General features: G+C 39.0%; 1 protein-coding gene across 10 annotated transcripts in view; it reads right to left on the bottom strand.

Moving 5' to 3' along the window:
• Positions 1 to 6,621: 6,621 nt before the first annotated feature.
• The window catches only part of CHRM3 (cholinergic receptor muscarinic 3), a 252,239-nt gene continuing 239,140 nt past the window's right edge, over positions 6,622 to 19,720 (bottom strand). For all 10 annotated transcript variants that reach the window (XM_085541292.1, XM_085541291.1, XM_085541290.1 and 7 more), the window contains one exon: positions 6,622 to 19,596. In XM_085541292.1, coding sequence (XP_085397418.1) covers positions 17,775 to 19,577 — 1,803 coding nt within the window. In that variant the 5' untranslated portion in view covers positions 19,578 to 19,596 and the 3' untranslated portion in view covers positions 6,622 to 17,774. The remainder of the gene's footprint in view (positions 19,597 to 19,720) is intronic.

The raw sequence follows: 19,720 nt of genomic DNA on the forward strand, positions 1-19,720 counted from the left end.
AAAATTGTAACAATTTCCTTTCAACTGCAGATGTCTCTGAAACATCATCTGAATGCCATACAAACTTAACAGACTAACAGACAATGAAGAATTGATCCCTGAGAACAGCAGTTATTATAAACCTATTCGGCTGGAGAATAAAGAAATCTGCTGGTGACAATGCTGTATGGAAATAAGTGTAAAAAGTAACTTACCTTGCAGCCACAGGTGAGTAAGACCAATAAACATTTGTGTAAAAGCCAGTAGCTCTCTGTAGATGTGAAGATCAAATCTATTAAAAACCCTAACAGCCTATGAAATAGGCTAAGCGTTATTACTTTTTAATTTATTGGTTTGATTTAAAGGATTCTGTTCTTTTAAGCAAGATAAAGGAATTCTCAAAAACATCTTAAATATTTTTGTAAGAACATACATAAATCAGTGGATGGCACTGTTGTCTTGCAGGTAGAAAATCATCTACTAAATTATAAAGCATAGATAGATTTCAGGATTGGCTGTATATTGATTTATGTGTACCTAGCACCTTGAAGAATTTCCTGTATTTAAGATAATTTACCTATGTTAAATTCTACTTCCATGTTACAGTCATCAAAACAGAAGGTTATTTATTTCTGACATTATGTAGCTTACTTGGAATAGAACGTGCTTAGACACAAACATCTGACAGAAAATAAACCATCCCTACTATTACTGCAAGTACTAAGTTTTGACATATTGATAAATGTCTTAATTTCTTTTTGTAGTTTGTAAACACATAACAGGGAGACACAGTTTGCTGAAATACTTCCAAAATGATACATTTTCTTCCGTCTATGGAGTACCTTAGAGACTTTCTTTCTAGTTCAGTCTTCTGTTCAGTCTCAGATAATTACCAATTCCTGGAGGGTCCTTTTGCACTCTGAACATCTTTGCAGCAACCTAAGACAGGGAAAACAACGTTTCTGGAAAAACACAATGTGCTAAGATATGCAGAGAGGCCACACAAATACATTTAGAAGTCAATCCTCCTTTGAGCACAGTTTGCCTCGCTAGGACCACACCTGTCTACATTTATTGTGTGTCACAGTTAAAGTGCTACGTGAAGCAGGAATAGAGGACCCTGAAATTTCTTCTGCAGTGTTCACGCTTGGGCATAGAAATGATGAACTGCCTGGCACATTTGCCACATTTTAACAGGCTGATACTTCCATCCTCCATGAACTATAGGGTTCAATTAAAAATAAGCACAATCCATGATTGTGCCTACATTTCACACATAAACTAAAAGCCACTTTCAATGTCAGACTTAAATTAAGTCTATGCTATAGAGCCTTTTCTTGCCAGCTCTGTTTGTAGGCTTGCTCAAAGGAAAACGATGAAGAATGCACATCCCCATACAATGGAGGGATCAGGCATACTGCACACTGACATAGCCTGTGGCTATGCTGTAGGGTTTCAGCATAATTTGCAATCAAATCAGTCAACTGATTCCTTCCTAGGAAAGACTACATATAGCATAGCAACAGGATAGGGATTTTGTGGGAAACCAAAGCTTCCCCCATCATTCTGACAGAGCGGCACTTTATATTGATATGTGGAGATGAAACAGGAATCCTACTAGCCTTTAGCATGCTACCTGCATTTTATCCTGAAGATAAGGGATGTGTACTGGACTAATACACTTTGGAGATGAGGAAAAAACTCTTTCTGAAATTGGTGGGTGCCCTCCATCCTAGTCCTGCTCAACAGCTGGGGAGGAATGGAATTCAGGAACCAGAGGCAAAGGAAATAGATCAATAAATCACCTGATCTTCTTTCCTTATTTTCTTCTTTTATATTGAGATTTCTGCAAAGAAATACTCAAGTTGTTGTGTTTTACTGTTTAAGAAACACTTACTAGTTTAAGAAATCAAACATTGTAGTTCTGTATAAAAGTCAAAGTCTTAGCAAAATGCAGAGAGGAATCAAGTGTTACTCTTTCCTTTAAAACAAACAAACCAATAAAATCCTCCCTTGTCTTGATGAAGAGATCACCTTAGCTCACTTGGATTAAAAATAATTAAACACCCTCTAAGGGACTTGGATTTTATGACTTGAAGGTATTTTCTCCTTTTAAAGCATCTCAGGCATGTTGCTGGATCTCCACACTTTTCTTCTAGGCACTGAACAGTTGTTATGGCTACAACATGCATACTCTGAATAATAATAAAGAATATAAATTCCTCTTTCAGAGTAAAGGAAAGTCATGTTTTTCTTCCATACGTGAAAAGTAGTTTTCTGCCCTAGACAAATGCTTTAATGTTACAAACAGTTTTAAAATATAAGACGTGTTAGAAGTCCAGTTTTATTCCCTCAAGTTTAGATCTGGAATATACTGTCTCTTTAGTTGCAGCCAGCCATCTCATCAGACTGCTGAGTCACAAGAAGCACTGAAACCCTGAAGGATGTCCTAAAGCTTGAGCTCTCCTTGCTGCTCTGTAATTGAAAACCTCCCTCACAAGTCTGGTGATTTGCTCTGCAGAGGGGCTAAGATACCTTAAGCCATAAGGACTGAATATTTCAAGATGCAGGGAGCAAAGAATTTAATTGATTAAAGAAACATTTATCAAGGGAGGAATATTGTGCAGACTCATAGAATCCTTAGAGTTGGAAGGGACCTTTAAAGGCCATCTGTTCTAACTCCCCTGCAATAAACAGGGGCACCACAGCTAGACTGGGTTGCCTAGGGTCTGATCCATCTTTGCCTTGAGAGTCTCCAGGGACTAGGCATCAACCACATCAATGGACAACCTGTTCCAGTGCCTCATAACTTTCACCATAAAAGGCCTTATATCCAAGATGACACCTACTGAACTGGTCTTTGAGGCCATATAACAACATCACCTTCTGCACAAGAACTACTGCTTCAGCAATTAGCTCATCTATGTGTTTATGGGATTAAAGGGTCTGGCCTCTCTTACTAGGTTAGTTTGCCCCATCACAATTAATCTTATCCTTTTCTTTTAATTAGTCCCACATCAGAGCCCCAGAGCTTATTACAGTCTGAACTTTGGAAATAAGATTCATATTCCCCTGATGTAATTGAAAGTATAGTTTGTAGTTTTTTACAAGTCTGTATGTTCTACATGTATATATATGGGATATCCAGAACTGCTGATTTAAGATTGAACTTAACAAAGAACAAACAAACAAACAAACACAACTTCTTATTACTCTCAGGAGGTACGTGGATCTGGTAATTTGGTAGAATGAGATATACTAGATTATGACATGGTGAGAGCATTATTATTAATTTTTACAGGTAAACTAGAATCAAAAACACCTGGACATAAATGAAATTCCAGGCATAGACAACACATTCACAATTTGAGTTATTCCAGGACTTATCTCGGAATGTCATGAACAAGCTGACATTTCTTACTCATTTTTCTATATGTATACTCACCTCTATCACTCTAGTAGCCTGTTCCCTTAGAGTTTATTGCACTCAGCACCAATACTGCCCATCCTCTGCTGGGAAAGCAGAGCTGTAGGGTGCACCACTGCTGGATGAGCCACCTTTGCCTTAAATGAAAGAGCTGGTCAGATATAAAAAAGGTCTGATTTGAAAGCACCTACTTCCTCAGCAAGGATTAGGAATTTGCTTCAGTACATTAATATATTGTTGAAGCCACCTGGCTTCCAAACTAGAATTTTCCTGGAACAGAATGAGAAAGACCATAGCTCTGCCTACCAGTGTGCCCAGCTTATCTGTGTCTATGCAATATTGGCAGATGTAATCTAAGAACACATACTGATAGGAAAATTCTCCTGTTTTGTGCACATGGTGATATTCTCAACCTTTACAACAGATGTCAAGATGAATCCTGACTTTTAACTTGAAGTATGTACAGTAAAGTTGTTAATCTCAGCTAGTAATAGAACTGCATCCTTAGCTGACTGGGCCGCTTTCATGAGGGAATCATCTGGCCTCTGTTAGATGCAGATATTACATGAGTCTTTCTGTAACAGCCTGGATGACACACAGCTGATGTGTAAAACAAATTCCACTTCTATAAGCAGATACATACTACAACACTGAATACCATATCATATACTCAGTACAGAGAACATCCTTATAAATTTTAGTTGCAAGTAACTCATGTGCAAAGACTATTACCATCTCAAACATCATTTTCTGTAGAGACTGTTAAGCTATTTGATTCAGTGATCTTCATTAACTCATTTGTAACAAGAAACAAAAGTTACTCTCACCTGAAGCTACTAGTCAACACTAGTTAAAGCTACATACAAAGTTTTTCCCCATGTATGCTGTATTTGTATCCAGGGGCTTCTGCCTTGCCTTCTGTCACTATGTATGTATATCAAGTAATCTTCACAGATCAGGATTCATTCATAGCAGGAAAAAAAAAAAAAAAGTCTTTCTACAAAGTCTAGCATTTTATTTTCAAAGATAAGAGAGGCATGAGTCAAGTGTTTCTTCATTTATTTTCTTAAATCTCTCACCTTCTCTAGGCTGATAAAATAATTAATAAGACCAATAGATTCTTGGAACTCTTCCTATGCTCACTGTTAAAGTAACCTGAAGGCAAACCCCATCTTGTAGAGATTAGGCCTCCTGAAATAGAGCTGGATTGTAAAATTTGGTCGGTACACCAGACATTTTCTCAGTCTCAGTCTGAGTTAAGTTCCTTAAAACTATCTGTATCACTAGCTGTAATTTGCTAGTGATAAAAAGAAAGGCTTGTGACACAGAGACAAAATGTCACCCAGCCAGAAAACAGTCCACCTTTGTAGGCTTTATACAGGCCCACTCCACAACATATATCTTCTCATTCTGTCTTATGTGTGGCTAATGGTCATGGTCTTCCCTTTAATTTCGGTTGTTGTATTGGTTTTTGTTTTTTGTTTTTTGTTTTGTTTTGTTTTGTTGTTGTCAGCATTTTGTGTTTTTCTTCTAGCACTTGTCTGCAGAAATCACCCAGAAAACATCATCACATAAAGCACAATTTGTTGTTTCTGACTCCTGCTACTGCCAATGTTATGCTTCCAATGGACATGGAGGTACATGAACAGGCATGGAGGAGACTGAGGTACTCGACATGTTCTTTTCCTCAGCCTTCACTGGCCGCCAGGATTCCCATGCCTCTCACGTTTCTTAACCTCTGGGTGTGAACTGAGAGAGAAAAATCTTCCCCAATGCAAGAGATGAGCAAGTCCAAGACTGCCTCATGAGAATGGACATATACAAGTCTAGGGGGCCCAATGACATGCATCCCAGTGTCCTGAAGGAAGTGGCTGATGTGGTTTTCAAACCATTCTTAGTCACATATGAGAAGGTCTGGCTGTCCAGAGAAGTCTTTGGTGACTGGAAAAAGGGAAGCATCACTCCTATTTTTTAAAAAAGGGAGTAAGAAAGATCTGGTGAACTATGGGCCAGTGAGCCTCATCTCTTTGCCTGGGAAGACTGTGAAACAAATGCTTCTGGAAGCCATGCTAAGGCACATGCAAGGCAAGATGGTAATACGTGACAGCCAGCATGGCTTCACAAAAGGACATATCATGCCTGAACAATATGGTGACCTTCTGTGGTGGACTGATGGCATCAGTGGACAAAGGACAACTGATGCCATCTACCTGGACTTGTGCAAGTCCTTAGACATAGTCTCACACGATATACTTATCTCAAAATAATAGATATGGATTTGAAGAGTGAATATGGACTTGTTTGGGTAGTTGCAGACAGAGGGTTGTGGCAAAGGGTTTTATGTCCTGGTGGAGGTTTGTTGTGAGTGGTGCCTCCCAGGTGTCCACCTTCAGACTGATGCTCTGTCAGTGACAGAGACAGTGGGGCTGAGTGTAGCCTTCAGCAAATTTATATATGATACTAAGCTGAGTGGTGAAGTTCATACAATAGTACAAGGTATGCCATCCAGTAGAGAGTCATGTACAATGTGATGCAGTGGGGGAAAGGCAATCCCAGATATTTGTACAGGCTGGGAGAATAACTCGTTGAGAGCTACCCTGTGGAGAAGGACCTGGGGGTCCTAGTGGACTAAAAGCTGGCCGTGAGTCAGCAGTGTACACTTACAACACACAAGGACAGCTGTATCCTGGGCTGCATCAAAAGAGGGCCATTCTATGATTCTGTGATCATCAGAAGATCAGCAAAGAGGAAAAGAAATTGATCTGTTCTGTGCAGCTCCTCTGGCTATGCCCATTGCTCACATGCCTTTTGTTCTATGGCGGTTTTAGATATGACACTTTGAAGAGCGTAGAAAACTGTATCTTGTAGAAACAACAGCTCCTCAGTGTACTGGAAACAGTTTTCCCTCTTACAGTCTGATCTAGTGGGTGGCAACCCTGCCTGTGATAGGGGAGAGTGGCTTTAGATTACCTGTAAGGTTCCTTCCAACTTAAACCATTCTATGATTCTACAAAATGGTAATCTCTTCTAAGGAATTCTTTATCCAACTCTTTTAGCTGAACAGGCAATAATTACCCTTGCATTAAATGAACATAGAGAAAGACAGTTAAAAACTTAGTAGAATATCATCTGCTTTTTCTAAGGCAATAGATTGAATGCATCAGTGTACAGTCAAAAAAATCTACTTGAGATAAATGACAGCTGTGACAGGAAAATGAGAACAACTTTCATGTTTTTATTGCTGCCTTAGAAGCAATTGATAAACAGTACACTTCATATATAAATGAGCATGTGTCAATATATGACAACAAAAATAAATTACAGTGACATAGTATTTAACTTTACAAGGTTGTACAAAATCTTCAAATATGAATAGATTTCAACTTAAAAATTGGAAATAAGTTAAAACTTCAACTATTCTGAAGACTTGAAAAATATACATACAATTTCACTCAATCACATCATTTACAGTATGATTTTATTTTTAAGCTGTTAATTGTATACACCCATGTATTTTATAACTGTATTAGTGGAACATATCCTGCTATATGCAGATTTACTGCACTGGGAGGGTGAAAGGGGTTCCCTGAGGGCACAGAACAGGCTTTGAGTGTTTATATTTTATGTAATTTGATTATATTCATTAACAAGAAATACAAAACCAAAGCATTATTTATCTGCCCTATAAGGTAAGACTGATTTATCTCCTCTTGTTAGATTTTTCCCTTGATTCTAATGAGAATTCTGGAGTATGATTAACAACAGCATTGGGCCTGACTAAGTCTGTGCAGCCACGATAAATTAGGTCATATTATTTAATGAAATATGTGAAGAATATCTGTTTTGTGTTGATCTCATTATAGGTTACATATCTGGTCTTGGCTATGCAGTGAGATATTTGCTTCTACAACTAATAGGAAAACACGTTTGATATGGTACTTTAAAATAATAGGATGGATTTTGGAGGGGTATTTTAAACAGCTCAGTTATGTGCGCTTGATTACTAAATACTATGAAGATTAAAAACCCTTGCCTGTAGGTGTGTGAATAATTTAGAATGCTGAGGGTCTGACTCAAGCCATACAGTAAGGTGTAGAAAGCTCATACTGCAGCTTCCTGATACCTAATGTAGTGCAGTTAATACAAAGCTGGTCCAACAGATTCCATGCTTCATCATAAGGAAAAAACCTCACTGATACATTAACTGTTTGTGAGGAAACAGATAGAGGAGATTTAAATAAATTGGCAGAGGAGAAAACTGCTCAGTTATCTAAAGTGCAGGAAGATACTGGTGCAGCCAGAGATGAGTCTTAGACTCACAGATCTATAGAATCATTTAGGTTGAAAAAGACACCAAGATCACCTAGTCCAACCACCAGCCCACCCCCACCATGCCTACTAACCATGTTTCCCTGTGCCACATCCACACATCACTTGAACACCTCCAGGGGTTGTGACCCCACCATGTCCCTCAGCAGCCTGTTCCAGTGCCTCACTGCTGTTTCTGAGAAGAAAGGTTTCCTAATGCTCACCCTGAACCTCCCCTGGCATAGCTTGAGTCCATTACCTCTTGTCTGATCAATGTTATCTGGCAAAACAGGCCGACCCCCAGCTTAAATTGTTTGCGGTGAATTCAGTATTAGAGAAAAAATGATCCATGATATGACTGTTTATGTCTCAATTTTCTCTTCTCCGAATATATTAAAACACTGCATTTGTAAACTCCCCCTTCCTCCAAACAGATAAGCATTATACATACATCATTTAAAAGAACTGAAAAATGAGGCAGTGATAAGCAATTCCTCATTTCCATTTTTTCTCTAATGCTACTGGAAATAACGGGCAGTGCAGTTCACACTGAGGCTGGCAGAGTTGCGGAGAGCCGCAGCCCTGCTGTCCGGCGGCAGTGAGAGGACGGAGCCTGCAGAGGGCGTGGGGTAGCGCAGAGCCACGGCCGCCTTCCTCCGGTGCGGGGCTGGAGCCCGGGCTGAGAGCGAGCAGAGCGCGGTGACGCGGCTGTGCTGGCTCCGGGAGCGCCGAGAGCCCGGCAGAGCTCGGCCAAGGGCGCGGAGCTGGGTCACGGAACAACCGACCGCGCTTTCAAGCCAATTAATAGCAGCCAGAGTCCCCGGCATAAGAATGGCGTCCACGTTGCCTTCTACAAAGTTTCCTGCAGAGAGCTATCCCAGATGGAGGGGAATTAGTGTCACCAAAGGATGGACTTGACAAAAACTTCTTCTAAATCACTCCCTGCCCTTGCTGCTCTTAATCTTAACTAACCTTAAAGTTTCGTTTTGTTTTGTTTTCTTCGATTGCTTGTTCTGTGTTCTGCCCTGTGCTGGATTGAGAGAGGAAAAGAGAACATGGAAATATATTTCAAAAGTTCACCCAACATCTCGTGGTTATGTAAAGCTTACATCACCAACCGCTTGGCAGACAATGTGCTGTACAATCAGATATGACTTTATATCACATCAATTACTTTTTATCTTAACTAGCAAGCCACTACATGAGCAGCAAGGAAAGAAATGAGTTTATCAGCTCATACTAATGCAACCGTTATCAGGGGCATACAGGGTGAAAGGCATTTGTAGATTACAATAATAGTATAGTTTCAAGGAAAATTCCACACGGGAAGGTGCCACCTGATTAGCTTTATATGGATGGATGAAAAAAAAATATGTATGTATAAATAAATAAGGATGTTAAAGCAGCTTGGCAGTACAAAATCCCTTATGAGCACAGTGCTGCACAATGGGAGTTCAGTGGGCAGCAAGTTTGTGCAACACATTTGGGCTGATACCCATTTGGTTAGAGGAGAAATGAGGGAGCTCAGAGGGCTCCAGAACCAGCCTGACTCATTGCTCCGCCTGCAACCACACAGTCATCCACTCTGCCCTCAGGGCTGCAGTGACCACAGAGGGCTGAATGCCTACGGCAGTATTTGAGTCTGTTCCACAGTATCAACAGCATTTGTTGACTGAAGGAGGGAAGCTTGCTCCAAAACAGTGCTGCAGAGGAAAACAAATGCAAGCAGTCACTTTCACTTATTATCCACCTCTACTCTTCCCTTTAATGTGCTGATGATTTGCAAGATGCCATCAGCACAGGTTAGGACTGATTATTCTTTCTGACAGTTTACCTGGACACAGAAGTTTAATTAGTCACCAGGTGAACTGTTATGCAATACAAACCCTGTAATTTTGTTGGTAATTTAACTAACACTCATATTTTGTATGGTACCTGAATGGATGGTTACTACTTGAACAGTAGATACGAGACTTGGCATGACTATTGAACCACTGCTTGTTTATACAGCAGAAGGTGGAAGTCTTTCTTCTACTGCTTCTTAATTATTTTATCTGCTTCCACTTAATTTTATTTCCATCATTTTTTAGCAGGGTGTGCTAAAGAGTAAAACTGCAGATCCCTTTATATGGAAGAGCCTTCTGAGGTACTCAATTACTGCACAAAATCTGCTCCTATGTTTCAAAACAAGAAAGAACTAGAAAAATATTAATGTATTGAAAATATCTGAGCCTTAAAAATACATGTTTGAATAATGCCTCTGGAACTTGTTTTGATCCATAATCAGAAGAACGGCAAAGAAACCTTTCAACTGTTAGGAACAGAAAAACACATCAGAAAATGCATAGTTTATGTTCATCAGACTCCTGTGATGTTATCTCTGCTTCTATCACAAAAATATGCAATATCTCCAAGCACTAGCAGGAAGCCTATATCTTGGCTTCTGTGGCCCACGCCCTTCCCCAGGAGAGTGCAAATGGCAGGAGCTCATTTCCAGCTTCATGCTGGACAAAACTGTGTGACCTCTGCAGGCCTTTAGAAGAGAAGAAAGGCATGAATCCTGGAAACAAAAGCGATGAGAAAAAAACCTTTGCCACCGAACATGCGCAACTTCAACAGCCTACACCTGCAAAGCATCATTCAGAAAGCAACGAATAACAACAGCTCATATTTTTTAAACTTTTAACTTCTAAACAGGCACTTTCATGCACTGTGCACCCTGATTCCAATGATCTCTCTTCGTGCATCTTACCACTGAGCGATGAATACATTCTTCTGTTCCATATTCCATACCCCTAATAACAGCAGCTGCCAGTCAGTATGCATTGTACAGAGTACAGAAATGACACCAGTGCTAATTTAAATTCCTCTTGCATTCAACAGAGTAGTAGTCTCTCATTTGCATAACTCCTGCTTCACAGCAATGGGTGAAATGAACAAATTTAAGTCTGCTCAGAAAGTACCAATGACTGTAGAGAAATGTGCAAGTAATTATGGAGCTATACTGTTTTGAAAACATGCCTGGAAGGACCTTCTATCTCATTCAGTGAAGTGTGCAAGTCCAGCAGCAGACGAAACAAAGTCTGTTCTTAGCCTATGGCCAAGAAAACACACTGATTTTGAATCAGTGCCAAAGGAGCCAAATATTTACTCAGAGATACATCCACAGTAGAAAGGTTTTGTACTAATAAGGACTGGCTGTAAAATAAGCATTATAAATGGAGATATGAGATGGACAAATTGAATGTATTTCTGATTATTTGTTTTTTCAGCTTGTTTCACTGTGTTCTTGTGAAAAGAAATTAAAGCAGAAAAGGATGGAAGGGAAAAGAAGGGAAGAGCAGGTAAGGGAAAGGGTCTGAGGAACAGTTTCATTGTGATATTTTCTGGGTATGATCAATTATCCAATAACATTTCTCTTGGAAATGAATCATTCCCAAAGTGAAATCATTAACTGCAAATTAATGAAGGCTCACTCCTCACTACTCTGGGCTCAGTCACATTTGAGGGATGACTAGAGCGGCTTCCTTAACCCAGTGACTTAAATCTAGGAGAAAAAATAGTTTCAGAAGGAGTGGACAATTTGAAGCTTAACCAGGAATCTGCTTCTTGTCTAAGATATTTCTGCGAGACTGTAAAATTGTTTCAGTATTTTAAGTAAATTAACTATGATCCTATGAAGATTTGAAAAATACCTGAAAGTTCTGTCTGCACAATAATATCACGTCCTTATCTATTAGTCATGTCTGAGTAACAAACATCAGAACATTTCAGCTATGCCGTCATTCCAAATACAGCATTAAATTTTTGTTCCCATAAAATTCCTGGAAAATGCAGACACGTGAGTGAACATCAACACAGACGAACATGCCCTGCTTCCATATGAATGCCCAATTGTTTAATTCCAGACCACTGTAATAAGGATTTCTCCATGGACTTGTAAGTGGGGCATCAGGCTGCCATGCCATCATGTGGCTTGATGGGTATGTGTGTTCTCAGCTCACAGAGTCATTCACACACTGAACTTTTTGGTGCACTGTTTACATGTGTTTATTCACTCCTATGCAGGGAGGATGTGCGTATCTATAAAACTTTAAATGTCTTGATCATTCTCCAAGCTTATTGCCAAGTAAAACTACATAGTATATCTTCACTAGCTTGGAAACAACTAACTTTTCTCACCACGGATCAGCTGGTTTTACCAACATTTTTAAGACTTTTTCTTAGGTCAGCATCATACGTCTCAGTTAAACACAGTCAAGATTTATTGTTTAAAAAAACAGAAAGAAATGAATGATCTGGATATACTTACACTGGCAAATTAAAAGTTCTATTGCATGTAACAGAAATGGCAAAGCAACAGCTTGGTGTGGGGGAGGATGATATTGTTTTCCCTTCATTTCTAATGGAAGCAATGCTCTTCTTGTTACCTTAAACAGCTTACAGTACTGGCTTGTTTTAGTTGCCACTTCCAGCTCAAGCTGTTTTAACAGATTCCTGTAACCATGCTGAGAAACAGTCAATGATGTTCATGTGGATGCAGAAGATTGGGATTCCTGTTTCTCTTATGTGATCTCAGATAGACAGAATCCACTTTTAGAAATTGAGGCCTTCCTTTATTTTCATATTTGGCAAAGGCAGAGTGATTTAATTAAGCTAATGGAGTTGAACCTAGTGGAGTACTGATGCAGTAATTCAGTCTGTGAAATCTGGTCATGCATTTCTAAATTTTGGGTGATGTCCAAAGAACCAGAACAATACACAGAAAACAGCATGCTCAGAAATGAACACAATGCTTTTTGAAAAATATTCACTAAGATATAGAAACATTTCTTGTAGATAAGCAAAGCTGGTCCAAACTATCCAGGTACAACTGATGAGGCATCAAAGGTTATATTTACTATGACTGACAATTTCAGCATAATTTTGCAACTATACTTCCATGTACACTGCTTTAGATGGGTGTGCATCTCTCTGTATGTAGCTACACAGCACAATGCCATACTTAGGTTATTCTTCTGAGATATACAGAGTGCATATAGATGTTTGGGTACAATACACATGCTACGTGATATGTACCTGAATAAACCATTGAATGAAAAGCACTTCCCTTATTGCTTTATTGTGTTATCTGTAATCCTTCCATTACATTATCTGTTGGGTTAGCTGAAACTCTCTTATCATTTTAATATTTAAAACTAATCCAAAGATCTGCAAGCACATACTGGAATGCATCTGTAAATGACCACATCAATCTTTCTTTAAGTGAAAAAAAAAAAGAAAAGGAAAAAAAAAAAAAAGATAATCTATGTTGTAATACAATAAATAGAATATGTTTTTCAAATGCAGTAAACGCATGGTGAAAGTAGAAAACATCCTGAGTGCCAGTTAATGAGTTTGCCAGTTAGGACTGTGAAGATCTATTAGTGACATCACATACTGAGTCCAGACACAGGGTATTTGTAGTGCCAAAAGATACGAAACAGAACAAAAAATGTGCATCTCCAAACATCCTATTCATATCAATTTGTTTCCAACAAATGGTGTGATTGAATTAATTATCCTATGCATGCTCATGCTAAAAGATGAAATGCAAAAATGCTCAATTAACAGACATTGCAAAATTAGTTGCTCTCTGTTTGTCTATTGAAATAGAAAAGTTGAAAGCCTACAGATGATCTATGCCTGGTAGCAGGGAAAAAAATCACTTTTAATTCTCTGAAAATCAGCATGTCATATATGACTTAGTTAAACTTCCCAATGGAAGCGGCTGAGTATCATAGGAATGCAGTTCATGACTTTTCATGGGCCAGAAAAGACAGCCCCTGTCAAACTACAACACACATCTGTTCATAATCTTTAGCTAACAAAAAGCATTACAGACCACTTTGACCTGCTCTCAGAAGAAAGTGCAGTGGTGTTTGCATGGGTAAATACATAAAAGTTTATGTATATATATGTAAATATATATATATGTAAAGGATGCTGCTTCAATTCCTTCTGATCAGTCTTGTACATCCTTAAGAAGAAAGTATACAATCTCAACACTGAATCTGCTGGATCTAGTAACATGCCCTTGGGGCAGTTTAACTTGGCATGGGGATTTTCTGAAAGGGAAGAAAGCCTGAGAGTAAGACAAGCTTGTAAAACATGTTACAAAAGAATCTAGGAACCATTTGGAGGAGAATGAGATTTTGTAATCTCAAATATAAATTGAACAGAGGTGCCTAAGATGCTTAAGTGGGCAAGTGTAATGCAGTTTATAAATGGTTCAACATTATACTACATGACTATCCATACTGTATATGCAGTAGCATGATAATGTCCAGATACTCAGAATTACTGATGGTGCTGATCAGGAAAAAAAGACCAAAAAATCCTTTTGCTTTGGTGCTTGTATTCCATACAGACAAACTGAGTGCACTTAAAAGAGTTTCATTCACTTCTTACATATACAAAGGTGACGAGCCAAGTTGTTTTTAAGATTTTCTTACAGAAGAAGTAAGGAAATATAATAATCAATACAACCAAATAAGAAAGCAAAGTTGTACATAACTGAAGAAAGAAATAACTGCCTCAGAACAATGGGGTGGGCATTCTCACAAAACTGCTCTACCTATCTCTGTAGGTCACTTATTGTTCAGCCTATTTAGAACAGACCTTCAGACCTTGGGAACTGCTCAGGGCTGCATATGTTTATCTATTGAACAGTGATTGACTGATCTGTAGTAAGCGTGTCCTGCTGTGGTAGGATAGAGCTCCTCAAGCACCACGACACCTATTCCTGGACCTCCGAATCAGGCATTTCTCACATGATCTTTAGGTTTGAAATCAATAAACTGTCGTACACTTTTGCACTGGGAAAGCCAAATGCATATTTAGATGGGTTTCACTGTCTTAAAACTATTCAGTGGCTGACAGTGATTGGGGTCTATTCCACAAAGCTTTATTCAGACAACCCAGTGGCTCCTGTCTGGCTATCTCCTCTCATTTTCTGATCCTTTTCATATGGAACCTAATCTTGTATTATTGCAGTTAATGAGAATGATGCCTGACCTCAGAAAAGCCAGCTTTTCACGTGAAGAATGTTTATGGGACTGAGCTGTTTGTCTCCCCTCAGAATGATGCTTTCTATCATGTTTCTGACTTACTTTTCCTGAAAACAATTGCCATATTCCATCATTTGTACTTAAAAAATGTAGCGCTGTGTAAGATTGTACCTTTGGGTCTTGCATCATTCTTCTTCTGAAAGCTATTGCGTACACCTATGTTCATAAATAGTATATCCACTTGTGCATATAATTACAATTTGTGTGTGTGCATGGGTTTAATGCAAACACATAGACATAAAGGATACAAATTAATTTGATCCCCTCTGCACTTGCAACACAGACAAATTCTTAATATTTTATAGTGCATATTCCATTAAATAAATAACAAAATCAATCTGTGCTACAACGTGTGTATACGTACACAATTTATAATGCCTGTAGTAACATTTTAAAGCCTGTTCACACATCAAAATACAGGTTGTTTATTTCTACCTTAAAACAATCTGAGGGTTTAACTCTTCCTATTATGTAAACAGTGGTGACAGCTGCTTTCAAAGAAGCTTAACTTCATTAAAAAATAATAGTTTCCCATTGTAAAATCAATACTAATATACCATAGATCCCCCTGATGAACTCTGGCTTCCTTACATGCTCTCACATTTTGTGTATTAGGGGCACAGAACTACTCTAAATATCAGAAGATAATAATATGGCAATATATAGATATAGATATATATTTAAATGTTAAAAGATTTCTTAGGTCAACTTGAGCAATGAATATATTTCAAATATATGCTTCTTTCTATAAATAAAGGTATTTAATTTTCTTTGTAAAGTGGGTGCCTTGCAAGTCTTTAGTTCTATGTGTCTGCTAAACTCGTATACCAATTCTGGGCATCTTTATCTCAAAATGCACTCATGACATATAGCTGAAGCTTTAACTTTTTTGGTTTTTTAACTAAACTTGTACTTGAAGTAGACTTACAATATCATTTACAAGCTTACTTTTAGGTAGACATTTTAAACAACTCATACAAAAGAAAGATTTGTATGTCAAGAGTATTTGTTTTAGTGACAAGGAAGCTAGGTATACTCTATTCATTTCTCAAGCAGACCTTTATGAATCACTTTAAAAGGACATTACAGCTGAAGACTGAAGAGCAATATTTATCAACATTAAATAAAACATTTGGTGAAGTATGTATAAATATTTCTTCATATGAACATAACACAAAATTAAATAGTTCAGATACACAGACACCATTTAATATATTTCCACTGTTGTCAAAATCATCTGTAAACACCATCTCACACTGAATACAAAAGCAGCTTTTACATCAGTTCTGTGTTCACAACACTGATGCCCCTTTGTAAAATAAATTTGTTATGTTTTATTTTCAGGAAAAAAAGAAAAAGTTTAAGCAATAAAAAAAGTTTTGGTCAGTTCAAAGACAATACAAAATTATCTTTCAACATGTAAATAATTCAGACTTAGAACAACAGTTTAAAGTACAATCCTTTCCCTGGGGAACCTCTGACTTCTATAAATCACACTGTTTGGTGCAGACCACATCACAAATACCAGGAAATACTGGTCATGTCTAAGCTAGAAATATGAAAGCCCTTTAAAAATTTTCTTTATTAAACATTACCAGGTTACAAACTGGCAATATCCACATTTTCTGAAACACCAAGTAACATGGCAATAAATGTAATTAGGTGCACTTCTACTTAAAACAGATTCTGGAAAAGAAACACTTTAAAATGAGTGTCCTTCACGTGCAAAACCAAAGGATTTCCTTTACATGCATCTTTCACATCTGAAGATCACCTGGGGTGAGCACGAAATGGGGCTGCTGCTCATGTCCGCACCCGTCTGGCCAGCAGGACTTTGAGCATTGGTGGCTCAGATGTGAGCTTTCACCATCCCGCACCCTACAAAGACCAACTCGTGCTCTGCCCTGCATGTGACCATCAATTATTTTCACCTTCATATTCTTTAAAGAGACGTAATCTCATGTGGGGAGAGAGACTGTGCTCAAGGCGAAGGTTATACTGGGCATATGTCCCATTATAAAACTCTGTACATAGGCTCACAGGCAACGCTTTGGTTCTCTCCGTTTGAAATGTGGACAGCGTGTTTTGGCTGCAAAGATGAACCTGAATTTCAGGTGGTGAACAATGAGATAATATTTATAATACAACTTTCTAATATATATACTTTAATTTCACTCACATGCAACAGTGATGTGGGGCCCTGTAAAACGTAGACCAATAGATTACCTCTTTCCTGGTATGTGTGTATTGTAGAGGTGTGAATGTATTTTTTGCATACATACACACTCTCACACACACATATATATATATATAACATGAGCTGCACACTTAGCGACCAGGAATCAGGGGTACAATTAATAGTAATACACCAAAAGAGAAGTAGAACAGGAAACTCTACCTTGACAACAAGAAGCAATTTTGCAACCTATACAATGTCTCAAATAATTTCATAATCCTGTTTTGCTAGCTTGCTACATCCATGTGTGACTTAAATTGAAAGCTGTTGTATTTCTTGGAAACAGAAGAGTTGGGCTAGCTAGATGTGCTTACCTGAGATCCCAGAGTTGATTACAATCAAAGAGCTGGGCAGATCAGTAACGGGTTTACAATTGCTATACAGCTTCTTTCAAATTTGTATGAAAACTTTATTAAGTCTTTCATTCTCTAGTAAAAACGTTGAAGCTTGTTAGTTTTTGCTGAATTCAGACTTCATTTTTATATTAAACCGGATTTATTAAAAGGATACATACGCCCGGCAGCTGCTTTCGTGTCCTGATGTTTAAATGTTTGAATCAGCACCCTGGAACCACCCTCCCACCCCATCCCGTCCTGTCCCATTGCAGCCCCTCCCAATCTCATCCCATCCTATCCTACCCCATCCCTTCCAAATCTGTCTAATCCTGCCCCACCCCATCCTCCATTATTTTTTCAGTTGTTTAAAAAATACTATTCTATGAAGCCTCCTTAGGGATCCGCTTATGAAAAATGACAGACTGCCTTTGCTGATACTGCTGTTTGCGTCGTTTTCGTTTGTCACACTGGCACAGCAGTAACATCTTGAAAGTATTTCTGAACATTTTGTTACACAGTGCATAGCACACAGGGTTCACCGTGCTGTTGATGTAGCAAAGCCAGTACCCCAGGTTCCAGACAGTTTTGGGGACACAGTCGCAAAAGGTGTTCACCAGAACCATGATGTTATATGGAGTCCAGGTAATGATAAAGGCAAACAAAATGGCACTGAGCGTCTGTGCCGCTTTCTTTTCTTTGATAAGTGACATTCGTTTTCGCTTTGTGATTTGACTTCTGGTCTTCAAGGCAAATTTTTTTGCCAGAGTTGCTTCCTTGAAGGACAATGGCAGGGCTGCAGATGTCTTGGTCACTGATGAGATGCCATCAGAAGCTGTAGCTGTCTCAGCTGACCCTGGCTGAATTGGAAGCTTTGAAAAACTCTTCTGGAAACTCCCATCATCCTGAATGCTTTTGGGAGGTTGCAGTTTCTTTGTTTTCTTTTCCTGTGAGTCCGTGTCAGATTTCTGCAGTTCATCTGCTGACTCATTCAGATCTTCCGAGGAGGGCAACTTTGTGGAATTGAGGATGGCACTGTGACCAGGAAGCTTCAGCACGATGGAATAGATAGCTCTGGTCTCTGCTGTGATGTCTTCTTCATCAGATGAGGCTGAATTTTCAAGGGAGGCAGCAGCATCATTGTTGTTCCAGCTGTCACTGCTGCTGTGCTCTTGATCCCCCTGGTCTGTGTTGGGTTCCCAGCTCTTCATTGTGAGCCAGAAGTGGCAGCGCCCATACTTCCTTCGGCTGGAGCGCTTCATGCTCTGCCGTTGCAGCTCATAGCTGCTGCAGCTCCGGGAGCTGCCAGTCTGGTGTACAAAGCGTGCCGTCTCTGCCTCACTGCCCGAAGCCTGTAGTCCTGCTAACTCTTTGGTGCGTTTCTCAGTCTCCTTGTAAATCCTCCAATACAAAATACTCATAATGGTGACTGGCAAGTAAAAGGCAGCTATGGCAGTGCTAAAAGTGATGACAGGTTCACTTAGAAACTGGATAAAACATTCATCAGGAGGCACAGTCCTCTTCCCAACAAAATACTGCCAGAACAAGATGGCAGGGGCCCAAAGAACAAAAGAGATGACCCATGCTAAACCAATCATCACTCCAGCCCTTTTAGTTGTTCGTTTGGCTCTGTATGTAAGTGGCCTAGTGATGGAAAAATACCTGTCAAAACTTATGACAAGGAGATTCATAACAGAGGCGTTAGAGGCAACATAGTCAATGGAGAGCCAAAGATCACAGGCCAAGTTTCCCAAAGCCCAGTGGCCCATAATGATGTATGTCGTGAAAAGATTCATGGAAATAACACCGATGATCAAATCTGCACAAGCAAGACTCAACAAGAAGTAGTTGTTGACTGTTTTCAGTTGTTTGTTAACTTTAAATGAGACAATCACTAGGATGTTTCCTATGATGGTCACTAGTGCAATGATCCCAGTGAGGAAAGCAATCAAAACTACTTGCCAGACAGCGTGTCCACCCAGAGGGTCTTTGATTGTGGCATTTAGGGATGTGTTTGTTGATTCCACGGTGGAGAAGGGAAAGCTCTCTGTGGTCTGAGGGAAATCATAGCTGCCAATAAGCGATGCTCCTTCATCAAGTAGTCCCGGTCCATGGGAATCTCTCTTCCAGAAGGAGCTCACATTTGAAAACAGGGGCAAGGCTGAACTGTTATTGTGCATGATCATTGTGGCTCTCTGACATAGTCTGCGATAGGGAGAAAAAAAACACAACAAGTGAATGAGTGAAGGTGATAAATAAAAAAAATCATTCACATACTCATATACATAAAATCCCTTTAGCACTTTGAAAGATGTCTTCAAAAGCACAG

The sequence above is a fragment of the Coturnix japonica genome, chromosome 3, assembly GCF_054131305.1.
Source record: "Coturnix japonica strain WE chromosome 3, WE-NBRP24, whole genome shotgun sequence".
In the NCBI taxonomy this organism is placed as follows: Eukaryota; Metazoa; Chordata; class Aves; order Galliformes; family Phasianidae; genus Coturnix; species Coturnix japonica.